At 47.8% G+C, this 12,231-nt stretch overlaps 1 protein-coding gene across 3 annotated transcripts in view; it reads left to right on the forward strand.

Annotated features, from left to right (window-relative positions):
• The window catches only part of yip2 (yippee interacting protein 2), a 67,637-nt gene that overhangs the window by 30,093 nt on the left and 25,313 nt on the right, over positions 1-12,231 (forward strand). For all 3 annotated transcript variants that reach the window (XM_070525301.1, XM_070525302.1, XM_070525303.1), the window contains exon 5: positions 3,418-3,565. In XM_070525301.1, the coding sequence (XP_070381402.1) occupies positions 3,418-3,565 (148 nt within the window). The remainder of the gene's footprint in view (positions 1-3,417; positions 3,566-12,231) is intronic.

The following is a 12,231-nucleotide window of genomic DNA, read 5'->3' on the forward strand; positions in this document are numbered from 1 at the left end:
AATTATTGTGCTCTTAAAGCCAGCTGAACCATCCATTGCTACACTTGAACTCTTCGTGCCCAAGTTGTAGGGCCAAGTCGTTGGCCTTCTCCCGCAGTATCGTTCCACTGATGGGAAGGTGTGCTGCGTTTGCCTTTCGCAGCCACCGAAGTAAAGCTGATTCCACATCTTGGTACGTGGGAGCCCGTACTCACGACCACTTCGAAGAATATGTCTTGCTGTAGGCCTTCAGTACCTTCGACTTGTTCTTCAATATTGTGGACAACGTCGAGAGGGGCAGGCTGTGCCTTTCAGCCAACTCGGTTTTGGAACACGTGTTCTTACGCGCTTCTTGAGTGAAGCAGAACTTCTGCTGCAGCATTAAAGTTACATTGGCATCTTCGATCACTGGCACTTCTGCGCAGTTCAGAAAAAGAAAAAAAAAAACACCACGCTAGCTGCACCACCCCTAACCGTCGCACAGAAAGAAACTGCGTAGACCGGCATTGCGCGCACACATGTCCTCGCAGGCGCGGAGAGAGAATGGGCGAATGGCAGCCAGTGGCAGCAGAATGGAACACGCACTGACGCTGCGACTGCTGTAACTGCGAGGAGCGTGCAGAGGGGGGATGAGAGCACGTGACAAAAACCGGTATGGCCGCTGCGTTGCAGGGAAGCACGTCTTCTCCTCTGCATAGAACCTGTACACGTTTCGGCGGTGCACAGGGCGTACCGTGGACTGATTTTTGTGCTAGCAGTACTACGGGTCAGGCGCTTCATCTATAAATAATCTCAATTTCTATGTGGCGGCACCTCGCGGCTCCGAATGGCCATCGTCCTTCGGGTTTGTGGTGAAATGAGGATCGGGAATTGCCGCATAGCACCCCAAATCTTCGAATTAACCGGGTTGGCCTAGGCCGCCGGTTGGAATTATCCAGTCAGATTTACATTGGAAAATACGGGACCGCAGAAAACCTTTGAATTATCTAGGATTTCTAATTAACCGAGTTTGAATTAACAAGGTTTTACTGTATGTGCGATATTATGTTATATTTTCTTAGCGTCTTTTGACAACCGCGTTAATGTGGAACTAATTGGGAAAGCAATCATTTGTGCATTTAGGTATGTCGACAACTATCTAATAGTCCTTAACAATTCATCAGTCCTGTGTCTTGACGATGCTGTATCAGATTGTTTAAAAATTTTCACAAAATTTTCCCAGGGGCTCAAGTTTACTTTTGAACTGCTTAATGTCAACTGTATTCAGTTTCTAGATCCTAAAATTTTATTTTCCTGAGATGAACACATATGCTGGAGATACAATCCGAGATCAAAGAAAAGTGTTTTGCCTTTCGATGGTGCCATCTGTCTGTCAAACATTGCTTCAAAAATTAAAACAGGGAAGGAAGTGCCCAACTAAACATTACGACAAAAACCTGTACATGTAATCCCATACCTCCATAAACTTTCACATAATTTGAAAAAGGTGGCAAACCGATACAATGTCAATCTAGTTTTTTCAGCACCTCGCAAATTATCAGCTGTGCATAACCTTCAAAACAAGAAGCACCAGAAATGCATGCAATGTCATACTAATCACCGGACCAATTACACCGAATGCACTTGAGAAGTTGTGTATCAAATACCGTTAGAATGTGGCCGCGTTTATATCCGACAAACTGGCCAGTGCTTCAATGACGGGGCTAGACAGCACAACAATGATGTTAGAAAAGGATACAACGCTCACTTGGCTGAGCACTGCAAAAAGTGCGCCTGCACACCCATGTTTGGTGACACAACCTTCCTGAGGAAAGGAAACACAAAAACAGAAAGATAAATAGTTGAGGCGTATTTTATAAGGAAAGCAGCCGACAAGTGCATCAGCTGTAATCTTTGGTTTTGCAAGAAAAAGACGCGACATTGCTTTCGCAATATCTAGACACTTGAACCGATTGACGATACAATCATGTGTATGATCTGATTCATTTCAATCTTTGTGTGTATGATAATGAGTGCATGATGTACCTGATGCGCAGAGCATAAATAGATGACCGTTTGTAATAAACGCCAGTTGGAAGTAGCGCCAGTCCTGTCGTATGTGTTCCTTCAACTTATGTATCTTTGACTTCGTATGTGTCGTCGTCTCTAGCGCTTTTTTATGAAAACTGTCAAGATGAACCAACTAACCCAAATCGAGGTGTTGTTCCCTCCCTCTCCACCTTTTAGGCAGTGTCGTCGGTTGGCATCAACAACTTCACATCAGAACAGCGCAAGGATCCCTAGGTGGCCTCTCTTTTGAATCTCCTTTCTGGCTGGCCATGTCCTTAAGCTCTGAATTATTAAATACACCCCTTTACGAAACCAGTATTTTTGTATCAAACTAGCAACGTTCTTCAATTATATATCTTCCTCAAAGTACAAACGAAATATGACCGGCAGATCGCCACTCGTTGATGGGTCTCTTTCACGCCGTGACATTCCACTTTTTCTCCGAGTGACATAACAGCCAGAGTGAATCAGTTCCAAAGCAAGCCGTTCCAGAATGCGGCCCCAGATTACCTTCTAACACATCTCACCTGTGTTCATATGTGCTGCCTGACACTCCACACAGTGCTGAGCCCTGCTGCCCTTCGGCCACGGAGCAAGAAACATTTAGGAATGGAAACTCTGCTGTTTGCGGCGACCAGAAAAGGTCACAAGCCCGCGGAGCCGTTATCGTGCTGGTGGCGCCTGGCGGCCTGGAAAGAAATTACCGCCGTTGAGAGCGTGCCAGAGCCGCCTCCCGGGCGCTGCATTTGTTTTTTTTTTTTTCGCTGCGGCTTTTACAGCGCGGCGCATGGCGCCGCTACTGTATACGGCGCCGTCGGCGCATACAACAATTGTGACCTTATCTGGTCGCCCGCGCTTGCTTGCGCTGACGGGAGTTTCACCTCCTAAATGTCTTACTCCATGCCTTCGGCTGAGGTGATTACCATGTTTCCTAACACTCCTCAGTTATTCTTGCAATAAGGAGTTATTCTTGCAATAAGGAGGGTATGCTGAGAGCTCCCAAATCGCAACGCCTTTGCTCAGTAGTCGTCGTGGAGTGTGACAACAGCTTAGTGACCACACCGGTCAAGGTACAGCGTTGCCATGCCGCGCTTTTTCTGTCAAAATGGAAGGCCACATAGAGGAACAATATGAAAGGTGGTAGTTATTGGTGTTCAAACTCTGCTGCCCAGTTAGCCCACCGCCACCACACTTGTTTGAAACATCTGGAAAGACAGGCAGGTCATGCCCTCCCAGTATTTCTCATGCAGGTGCAGCACACTACAGGTGGTTCTTGGAGAAACACTGGCATTTCTAAGATGCTTCCTTTCATTTTGCAGAGATTGTACGTGCTTTTGGTGCCAGTCGAGCCAGCTGGCCTGACAACTTGTCATGTCTTTGTCGGCACAGATGGAATGCTCCTTGCTGGCCACACTGACAGACATGTATTGCAAGTTGCCCATGGCAATCACTGCGGAAAACTTGGCCGACAAGTACAAGATCAGCCGTCAGGATGTGGACCATTTTGCACTGCGGTCTCAGAAGCGATGGACCGAAGGTATGCGTACAGCCACGTAATTTCTCACCGAGGTTGTTCGTGTGTGCTGTTCACTGTATTGTGCACTTGTACTGTATTGTACCCAAGCACGTGAGCAGTACAAGAATGTTTTTGGGCTGGTTGTTATAGTCGATAAAATAAAAGATCGCAGCATTAAAGCTTTAAACATGAATAGAAGATAGATTGCCAGATGGCGCACTCTGTCTCGGCTATTTCTTCTTGCCGAAGTACCTGTGCTGCAGTCATAGAATAAATTAAACATATTGCCGCTACAACTTGGCAACATTCAAGTAGCGCAGCCATTGCCCTACATGTTGGACACTGTGCGCACCGTGTCATGGTGTAGTTCAGTAACAACAGGCAGCGATCATCGTGGCACAGGTAGCCGATTGGACCCGGCTCGCATGTGCCACGTGCACGAGGGCTCACGTGAGGAGAAAGTGGAAGACAGCTGGTCACCAGTTTGGAATGCGACTGATGGGCGTTTTCACGATAGTCGTGACTTTGAGTTGTGGGCACAGGTTCGCCATTAATAAATATTGTTGTTTTGTTAACCTGTGTTCCTCAGCATTGCTACAGTATTGTCACGTAGTAGCAACGGTGAAAAAACATAGCAGCAGAACTGTCAATAGCTTAACTAACTTTTTATTGGGTGAACCTGTGCCCACAAAAGCAAGTTACACTCAAAGCACAACCATAGCGGCATACGCAGTCGGCGATTGTCAAAAATCTCCTCTGCCAGTCAAGCGCATCGGCTTTTATACATGAGTCATTGAAGCTTCCAGAGTAATCGCTGGTGCCCGCGTGTCTTCCAGAAAGTACTACACGATTTTTGTCGTGCATACAATCAGATTACACAAGGTTCGGTGACAACAAACAACGGATAGAACCATTAATAACATTCCAGTAAGTTCCAATCATGTAGGCACACCCTGCGCTGAGTGATAACTTTAAGTTGTTTGTCAGTGAAATGCAGTCCCCAAGAAAATGATAAATAAGTACATGTGTCAATTCCCCCCTCTTAAAAATCATCATCCCAATGCTTTTTAAGAGGGAGATTGTAGTGTCGGCTGTCGGTCCTCTGCTTGTTCATGATCCACAGGCGGGAGAGCTGTCGGGCTTTTACAGCATGCTGGAAATAAGCAGCAACATCTAGATTCTTTTCATCGGTGACGTGCGGCAACATGGTGTCCAGAGTCATCGTTAGGTCCCTGCTGTAAACCAGCTTGAACGACGGGATCTGCATTGTTTCTTTCACCGCCGTGTTTTAAGCAAAGGTTACGTGTGGCAGTACAGCATCCCACATCTTTTGTTTGACATCAGCGTACATCGCTAACATGGCAGCGAGCGTCTTGTTCAGACGTTCTGTTAGGCCATTCGTCTGCAGGTGGTAGGCAGTGGTCCTCCGGTGACTTGCCTAGCTATACTGCAGTATGGCTTGAGTAAGCTCAGCTGTGAAAGCCATTCCTCTGTCAGTAATGCGGACTTCTGCCGCAAAATTGCGTAGCTGGATGTCCTTGATGAAAAATTTGGCTACCTCCGCTGCACTTCTTTTGGGCAGGGCTTTTGTTTCGGCATAACGGTTATTATGCGATGTTTTGCAACTGGTGTTTGCCGAATCTTCGATAACGTTGAAAAGCAGTCTCTGTATCATCGGAGAAAACTTTCGAGCTGTTTTTGCTTACTCATAGGGAGGCTTGGATTTACTTTGAGACTGGTTCGAAAGCTATGGTCGTCGAGGTAGATGAGGCAGACTCGGAGAAGACAAACACATTGCTGGTTTCCACAATTTCCTCGAGGTATGCAATCATCATGCCCTTCTTGACATGCTTAAACTCCTGGCTGAAGTTGGTCAGCATCACTTTCGCTTTTCCTCAATGCAGTTTAGCGATCCTTCTTGCGACGCAAATTGTGTCAGTGTCGACGGAAATAACAATGCTGAAGTGAGCTAGGATGCTCACTTGATCTTTGAGCACACTCAAAATGTGGCGACTACGAGAGTTCTTCGGCAGTATCACTTGATCTTCGGACAGCGTTATCAACTTTGACATCAAGTCAATAATTGCACCATGTTGGTTCAGAAAGCCCATGCTGAAAATGACATCTCGTGGACCCTGTTGAAGGATAACGAGAGTGGCAAGGTAAGTACGGTCATGAACGAGTAGTGCACGTGAGAGAGAGACAATGAGACGTTATTCCAGCACTGGAGCTCAACCTCAACTGATCTTTTATTTCTTCAGTTCCCAGCCAATTCAGCTCCCACGCTGCTAGTGGCATCACCTGACCTCGTCTTCTTTCCTAGGGCGATCGCATCGAGGTCGCTGGCACTATGTAGCTCCCCCTCTAGAGAGCAGCATAATCTGCAAACGATGTGAGCACGTCCATGAAACTCGGCGGACTGAAGGGGGTTGAGCACTGACCTGAATGGAGACGTCCGGGGCTGAATTGAGAGATGCATCTGTGGGAATTGCCTCGCACTAGCATGGCTTCAGCCAGTCAAGTGCTATGGTGTCAGGTTTGCCATGAAAGTTCACAATGTATGTGGACTCGTGTCTCTCCAGTACAGGAAAGGGTCCGAGGTAGTGTGAATGAAGAGCAGGCTGAACAGGTCCCTAGCGCATGAAGACGTTGGTTGCATTTGCAAGGTCAGTTGGCATGCTGAAACTGGACTCGTTGGACAGGGTTTTAGATCCCGGAAGAGGTCAATAAGAAGGTGCACCTATTCCTGAGTAGACAGAGCAGCTGAAGGTGGTTGTGGTGAAAAGACGTCGTTGGGCAGATGGAGCGCAGTATCATAGATGAGCTCCGTGCTCGAGCACCTGATGTACGACTTCAAGGCACACTGGATACTCCGAAGAACCAGTGGTAGACGTTGAACCCATTGCGATGGCGTGCCATGAGCAATCAGCACTGACTTGAGATGTCAATGAAAGCGTTTCACGAGGCCATTAGTTTGGGGATGGTAGGTGGCAGTGTACAGATGATTCATTACAAGCAAGCGCAGGAGCTCTTGTAAGTGAGTGGACTCAAATTGCTCTCCTCTGTGAGTAAGAATTTTGGTAGGGCATCTGAAGCAGCCAACCCATATTGTGACAGAAGCTGCCATGACCGTTGCAGCAGAGCTGTCTTGCACTGGTGTTGCTTCTGGCCAACGGGTAAACCTGTAAATAGAGGTGAGCAGGTAGCGAAATTCCTGACGTGGTAGTAGTGGTCCATCAATGTCATTGTGGACAACATCGAAACGATGATCACGTTGGAGAAACTGGCATGCTGGGGGAACAGGATGCCTATGAATTTTGGCACATTGGCAGGGTGCACACGCACGAACCCAGTCGCACCATCGGCATTCATCCGGGGCCATACGTAGCGCAATAAGATAAGGTGGCTGTTTGCGTGCGTTGTGTGGCATGAACACCAGGGTGAGCGAGCTGGTGCAGTGTGTCAAAAAGCTGCTTGCATAACGGGCTGGGGACAAATAGTCTTGGTGTTCCTGTAGAAGCGTCGCAGACGAGTGCGACACCATCAAGCAAGATATCGGCTAACCGCAGTGCTGTTTTGGGTGAGCGCAGTTGAAGGAGCTCAGGATTATTAACTTGATGTGCGATGAATGTCTGCACATTGGGTGGCACAGAACATTCAGGTAGTGTCATGGCATTCACACGGCTCAGGGTGTCAGCAAGTACATTCTGCTCACTGCTGACGTGTCGGATATCGGTGGAAAATTCCGATATAAACAAGAGATAGCGGATTTCTCATGGCGTGTGTGTTGACAACTCTCTGCAAAGCGTCAAGCACTTAGGATCTGTGAAGATGGTAAAGGGTCGATTCCCAATGATATGGTGAAAGTGACGGATGACAAGGTAAATTCCAACTTGATAAGGTGAAAGCTTGGGCGAGTTGGTGATTCAACGTCAACATGTTTGCACAGCGACAAAAGAAGAGGACGAGTGTGCCCTTGATCTTGATGGTGTCTTCTGCGACGGCATCCCAATGCAGCAAGAAGGTCTTGTTCTTGTTGGTAAGGAGGCGATCCAGAATCGCTACTATGGCAGCGCAGTTCCTGATAAATTGGCAGTAGAAGTTAGCCATGCCGAGGAACTGTCGCAGCTTCGTGATCGTCATGGGCTTGGGAAAGCTCTCTACTGCTTTGATTTTTGATGGAAGTGGGCGAATGCCACTGGCATCTAGTTGATGTCATAGAAACTCTGAGTCGTCCACACCAAACTCGCTTTTAGAGACGTTGATGACGATACCGTGCTCAGATAGTCGGAGCAAAAGCCCTAGATGTTGTAACTGCTCTTCTATGGATTTGTTTACCACCAACAAGTCGTTGACATAGGTGAAGACTAAGGGTGGCCCACGCGTTACCATACCAATAAAATGTTGGAATGACTGGGTGGCGTTCCTGAGACCGAATGGCATTTGCAGAAACTCAAACAGTCCGAATGGCATTGTAATGGCTGTCTTAAGTATGCCTTGCACAGCCACAGGAATTTGGTGGTAGGCGTGGATGAGGTCAGTCTTTGAAAAGATGTCAGCACCGTGCAGAGCGACGATGAAATCTTGTATGTTGGGCAGAACATACTGATCCAGAATAGTCTTAGTATTGAGACATCTGTAATCTCCACATGGCCTCCAGTCACCCAATTTCTTAGGCACCATGTGAAGGGGAGCTGCCCAGTTACTGGCGGACGGCCGAATAATGCCTGATTCCAACATGTGCTCAGACTCTGCACGTGCAACTTTGAGCTTGTCCGGAGCAAGTCAGCATTGCAGGAGGTCCGGAAGTGATGATGTGGTGTCGCACGTTGTGGCAGACGGGGTTTTTTCATTTGGGCGGTGCGGTGATTTCGGGAAATTCTCATAACAAAGCCGCAAAGAGTCCATTGGAAAGTGTAGCACAAGAGAGCACTAAATATGCGGTTTCCAGTGCAGCAAAGCCTTGCACAGAGAGATAAGTTGTTGCGTCCAGAGATTTTCAGCACAATGCGTTGGCGGGCTAGTTGGTGCGAATCCATGAATACTTTGTTTAGCGCAAAACAACAGACACAAGAAAGACGACCAGGACAAGGCGCTACTCTCAACTGACATCATTTTACTGTGTCACTCCTTTATAGACAACTCAAACTAGAGGAACATGCGCAGTGAGCACTATGCAGTGGAGCCACCAACATCCGATCCCATGAGCGCACTCATGTGAAGAATCCAAAAAACCAAATTCAGTGCTGTACAAGGTTAAGAAAGGCACACTAATGCACTGTGACCCCAATGACTGAATGAAAAATGCTTCCGATAACTCCCGGGTGGTGGTGTCACTGCTCTTTTTCAAAATCGTGGTATCACGAAACATGGGTTTACACTTGCATATTTTACAATGCTGAGCCAAATGGGAACATGTGCCTGTTGGTATGGATTGCTCATGTTCTCTAAGGCGCTCGTTAACACAGCAGCCTGACTGCCCTACATACACTTTGCCAGATTACAAGGGAATCTTATAAACCACACCAACGCTGCAATCTACAAACTTCGCGTGGTTCTTTTCACATCTGGTTTTTTACTTCTTTTAGAAATATGGCTGCAGAACATGACAGTTTCTGAGGAGCGGAAAACACTACCGGAATTTGCTATCTAGTGGCGACATTCTTTAGATTGTGAGCCACTCTGTGGCAATACGGCACAACTTCAGGCCTCTTCTTTTGTGTGATTCAGTTACTTTTGTGCTGCTTCCCTTCAGTTTCTGAAGCAATACCTCTGAGACTGACGTCACCACCACACTTGGGTAATCAGCAGCCTGCAGCCTATTTAACTGTGCAATGAAACTCAGGTTTGCAGAGTGATGACAAGATTTCATTAATGAAGATTCTAAACACATCAAAGCAATGGCGCGTTTCACAGTCTTTGAGTGCACAGACGCGTAAGGTAAAAGATCCTTACGTGCACGTGGCGAGTACATCCAGCAGGCGTGACCTGTTTGTAAGGATAGCTGCAAATCTAAAAACTGGAGTTTACCATCCCTAGATAGCTCATGTATGAAAGATGAACCTTTGCCATTGTCACTGAACAGAGTTAAAATGTCAGCTACCGTCACGGAGCATTCGTTGTTAGTCTGTTTTATCACAACAAGAAAATAGTCAACATATCTAAAAATTTGAACCGTGTCATTGCTTAAGGCACTCTTAAGAGCGCAGTCAACAAACAATAAAAAAATATTACAAAGAGCAGGTGCCACACATGGACCAATACACACACCATTTTTCTGGATAAAAAGGTTATTTTTGAACCAGATAAAAGTTGCACTTAAATAAAATTCAAGAAGGGACATGAAACGTTCCGAAGACAACCCGGTCGCATTGCGAAAATCTACCGCGCCACTTTCTTCGATGCACGTCATACAGCATATCGGTAAGGGTACAGTTTAACCGCTCTGTCAGGCCATTGGTTTTAGGATGGTCAGCTGTGGATGGATTGCTTTAGGCAGTCAGCTTGTGTTGAATGGAGCAGGAACGCACAATGTCGGCGATAACTTTCGAGTTGAAGTTACGACCACGGTCAGTAAGCAGCTGTCGTGGGGCGCCATGAAGCAAGATAATGTCACGCAAGAGAAAGTCCGCAATGTCAGTGGTGCAACTGGTAGGGAGAGCCTGCATGATAGCGTATCGGGTGGCGTAATCAGTTGCAACGGCTACCCATTTGTTCCCAGAGGATGACATGGGAAAGGGACCGAGGAGGTCTAACCCAACACGAAAGAAAGGTTCCACAGGGACGGTGATCGGCTGGAGATGACCGGCAGGTAGCACCTGCGGTGTTTTCCGATGCTGGCAGGGATCATAGGCACCAACATAGCGTCAGACGGAGCGAGCGAGACCAGGCCAATAGAAGCGGCGGCGGACGCGGTCGTACATGCGGGTTACCCCAAGATGTCCTGCAGTGGGTGCGTCATGCATCTCAAAGAGCACAGTCTGTTGTAGATGTTTTGGCACGACAAGCAGAAGATCAGATCTGTCAGGGAGGAAGTTCCTTCGGTACAGAATGCCACCCTTGAGGACATATCGGCGAATGGATGCGTCGGTAGGTGTAGATCGCAGACGCTCGATGAGTGCTCGCAGCAATAGGTCTCGGTACTGCTCATCGGCGATGTTAGCGAAGGCAGACACAGAGAAAATGCCGTTGCCGGTACTACTGTCGGCGTCGTCAGGCTCGTCTACCGGGTAGCGAGACAGGCAGTCGGCGTCCTTGTGTAGTCGGCCAGATTTATAGGTGACAGAGTACGAATATTCTTGGAGGCATAAGACCCAGCGACCAAGTCTTCCTGTAGGATCTTTCAGTGAGCATAACCAGCAAAGCACATGATGGTCTGTGACAACGGTAAAGGGTCGGCCATATAAGTATGGGCAGAACTTCGCAACCGCCCAAACTAGGGCCAGACACTCGCGCTCAGTGATGGAATAGTTGCGCTCCACGGGCGATAGGAGCCTGCTGGTGTAAGCGATAAAACGGTCGTGGCCGCGCTGGCGTTGTGCCAGTACTGCACCAATTCCGTGACCGCTGGCATCAGTATGGACTTCGGTAGGCGCAGAAGGATCGAAATGGGCCAGAACGGGGGGCGTTGTGAGAATGTCGATTAGATGAGAGAATGCAGAGGCCTCGTTATCGCCCCGCTGGAAAGGAGAGTCTTTTTTCAAAAGGTCGTTTAGTGGTCGTGCTATGGCCGCGAAATTTTTCACGAAACGGCCAAAGTACGAACAAAGACCCGGTGTAGCTGCACACATCCTTGACTCACTTTGGAACAGGGAAGTGCATAACAGCATGGATCTTGCCTGGGTCCGGTTGCACTCTGTTCACATCAACGAGATGTCCAAGGACGGTAATCTGGCAATGGCTGAATTGGCACTTCGATGCGTTGAGTTGCAGACTGGCTCGATGAAAAACGTCCAGGACTGCTGAGAGGTGCTCGAGATGCGTAGCGAATGTTGGGGAGAATACTATAACATCGTCCAAGTAGTACGCGCACATGGACCATTTGAAACCGTGAAGAAGGGAGTCCATCATGCGTTCAAAAGTGGCAGGAGCGTTACATAGACCGAACGGCATCACTTTGAATTGATAAAGACCGGCGGGTGTTACAAAAGCAGTCTTCTCGCGGTCGAGATCATCCACGGCAATCTGCCAGTAGCCGGAGCGAAGGTCAATAGAGGAGAAATAGCGAGCACCGTAGAGGCAGTCAAGGGCGTCATCAATCTGAGGTAGGGGGTACATGTCCTTTTTGGTAACCCTGTTAAGGTGCCGATATTCCATACAAAAACACCATGAGCCATTCTTCTTTTTTGCCGGTACAACAGGTGATGCCCATGGACTACATGACTGTTCAATAATGTTTTTAGCAAGCATTTTGCGAACTTCGGCGTGAATAACTTGACGCTCAGCCGGTGACACTCGATACAGGTGGCGATGAATAGGAGGGGCATCGCCGGTATTAATGCGATGTTTAACAGCTGTAGTTTGGGCCAAAGGACGATCATTCAAGTAAAAAATATCCTGGTAGGAAAACAGAACGCAATAGAGCTCATGAGCGTGCTCGGGCGGCATGTCGGGCGCAATCGTTTTCTGTAAGTCGGCGATGGTACAAGTTGCCGACTGCGATGGTAGAGGAGGATCGGCTGAATTGT

Source organism: Dermacentor albipictus, chromosome 9 (assembly GCF_038994185.2).
Source record: "Dermacentor albipictus isolate Rhodes 1998 colony chromosome 9, USDA_Dalb.pri_finalv2, whole genome shotgun sequence".
NCBI classification, from domain to species: Eukaryota; Metazoa; Arthropoda; class Arachnida; order Ixodida; family Ixodidae; genus Dermacentor; species Dermacentor albipictus.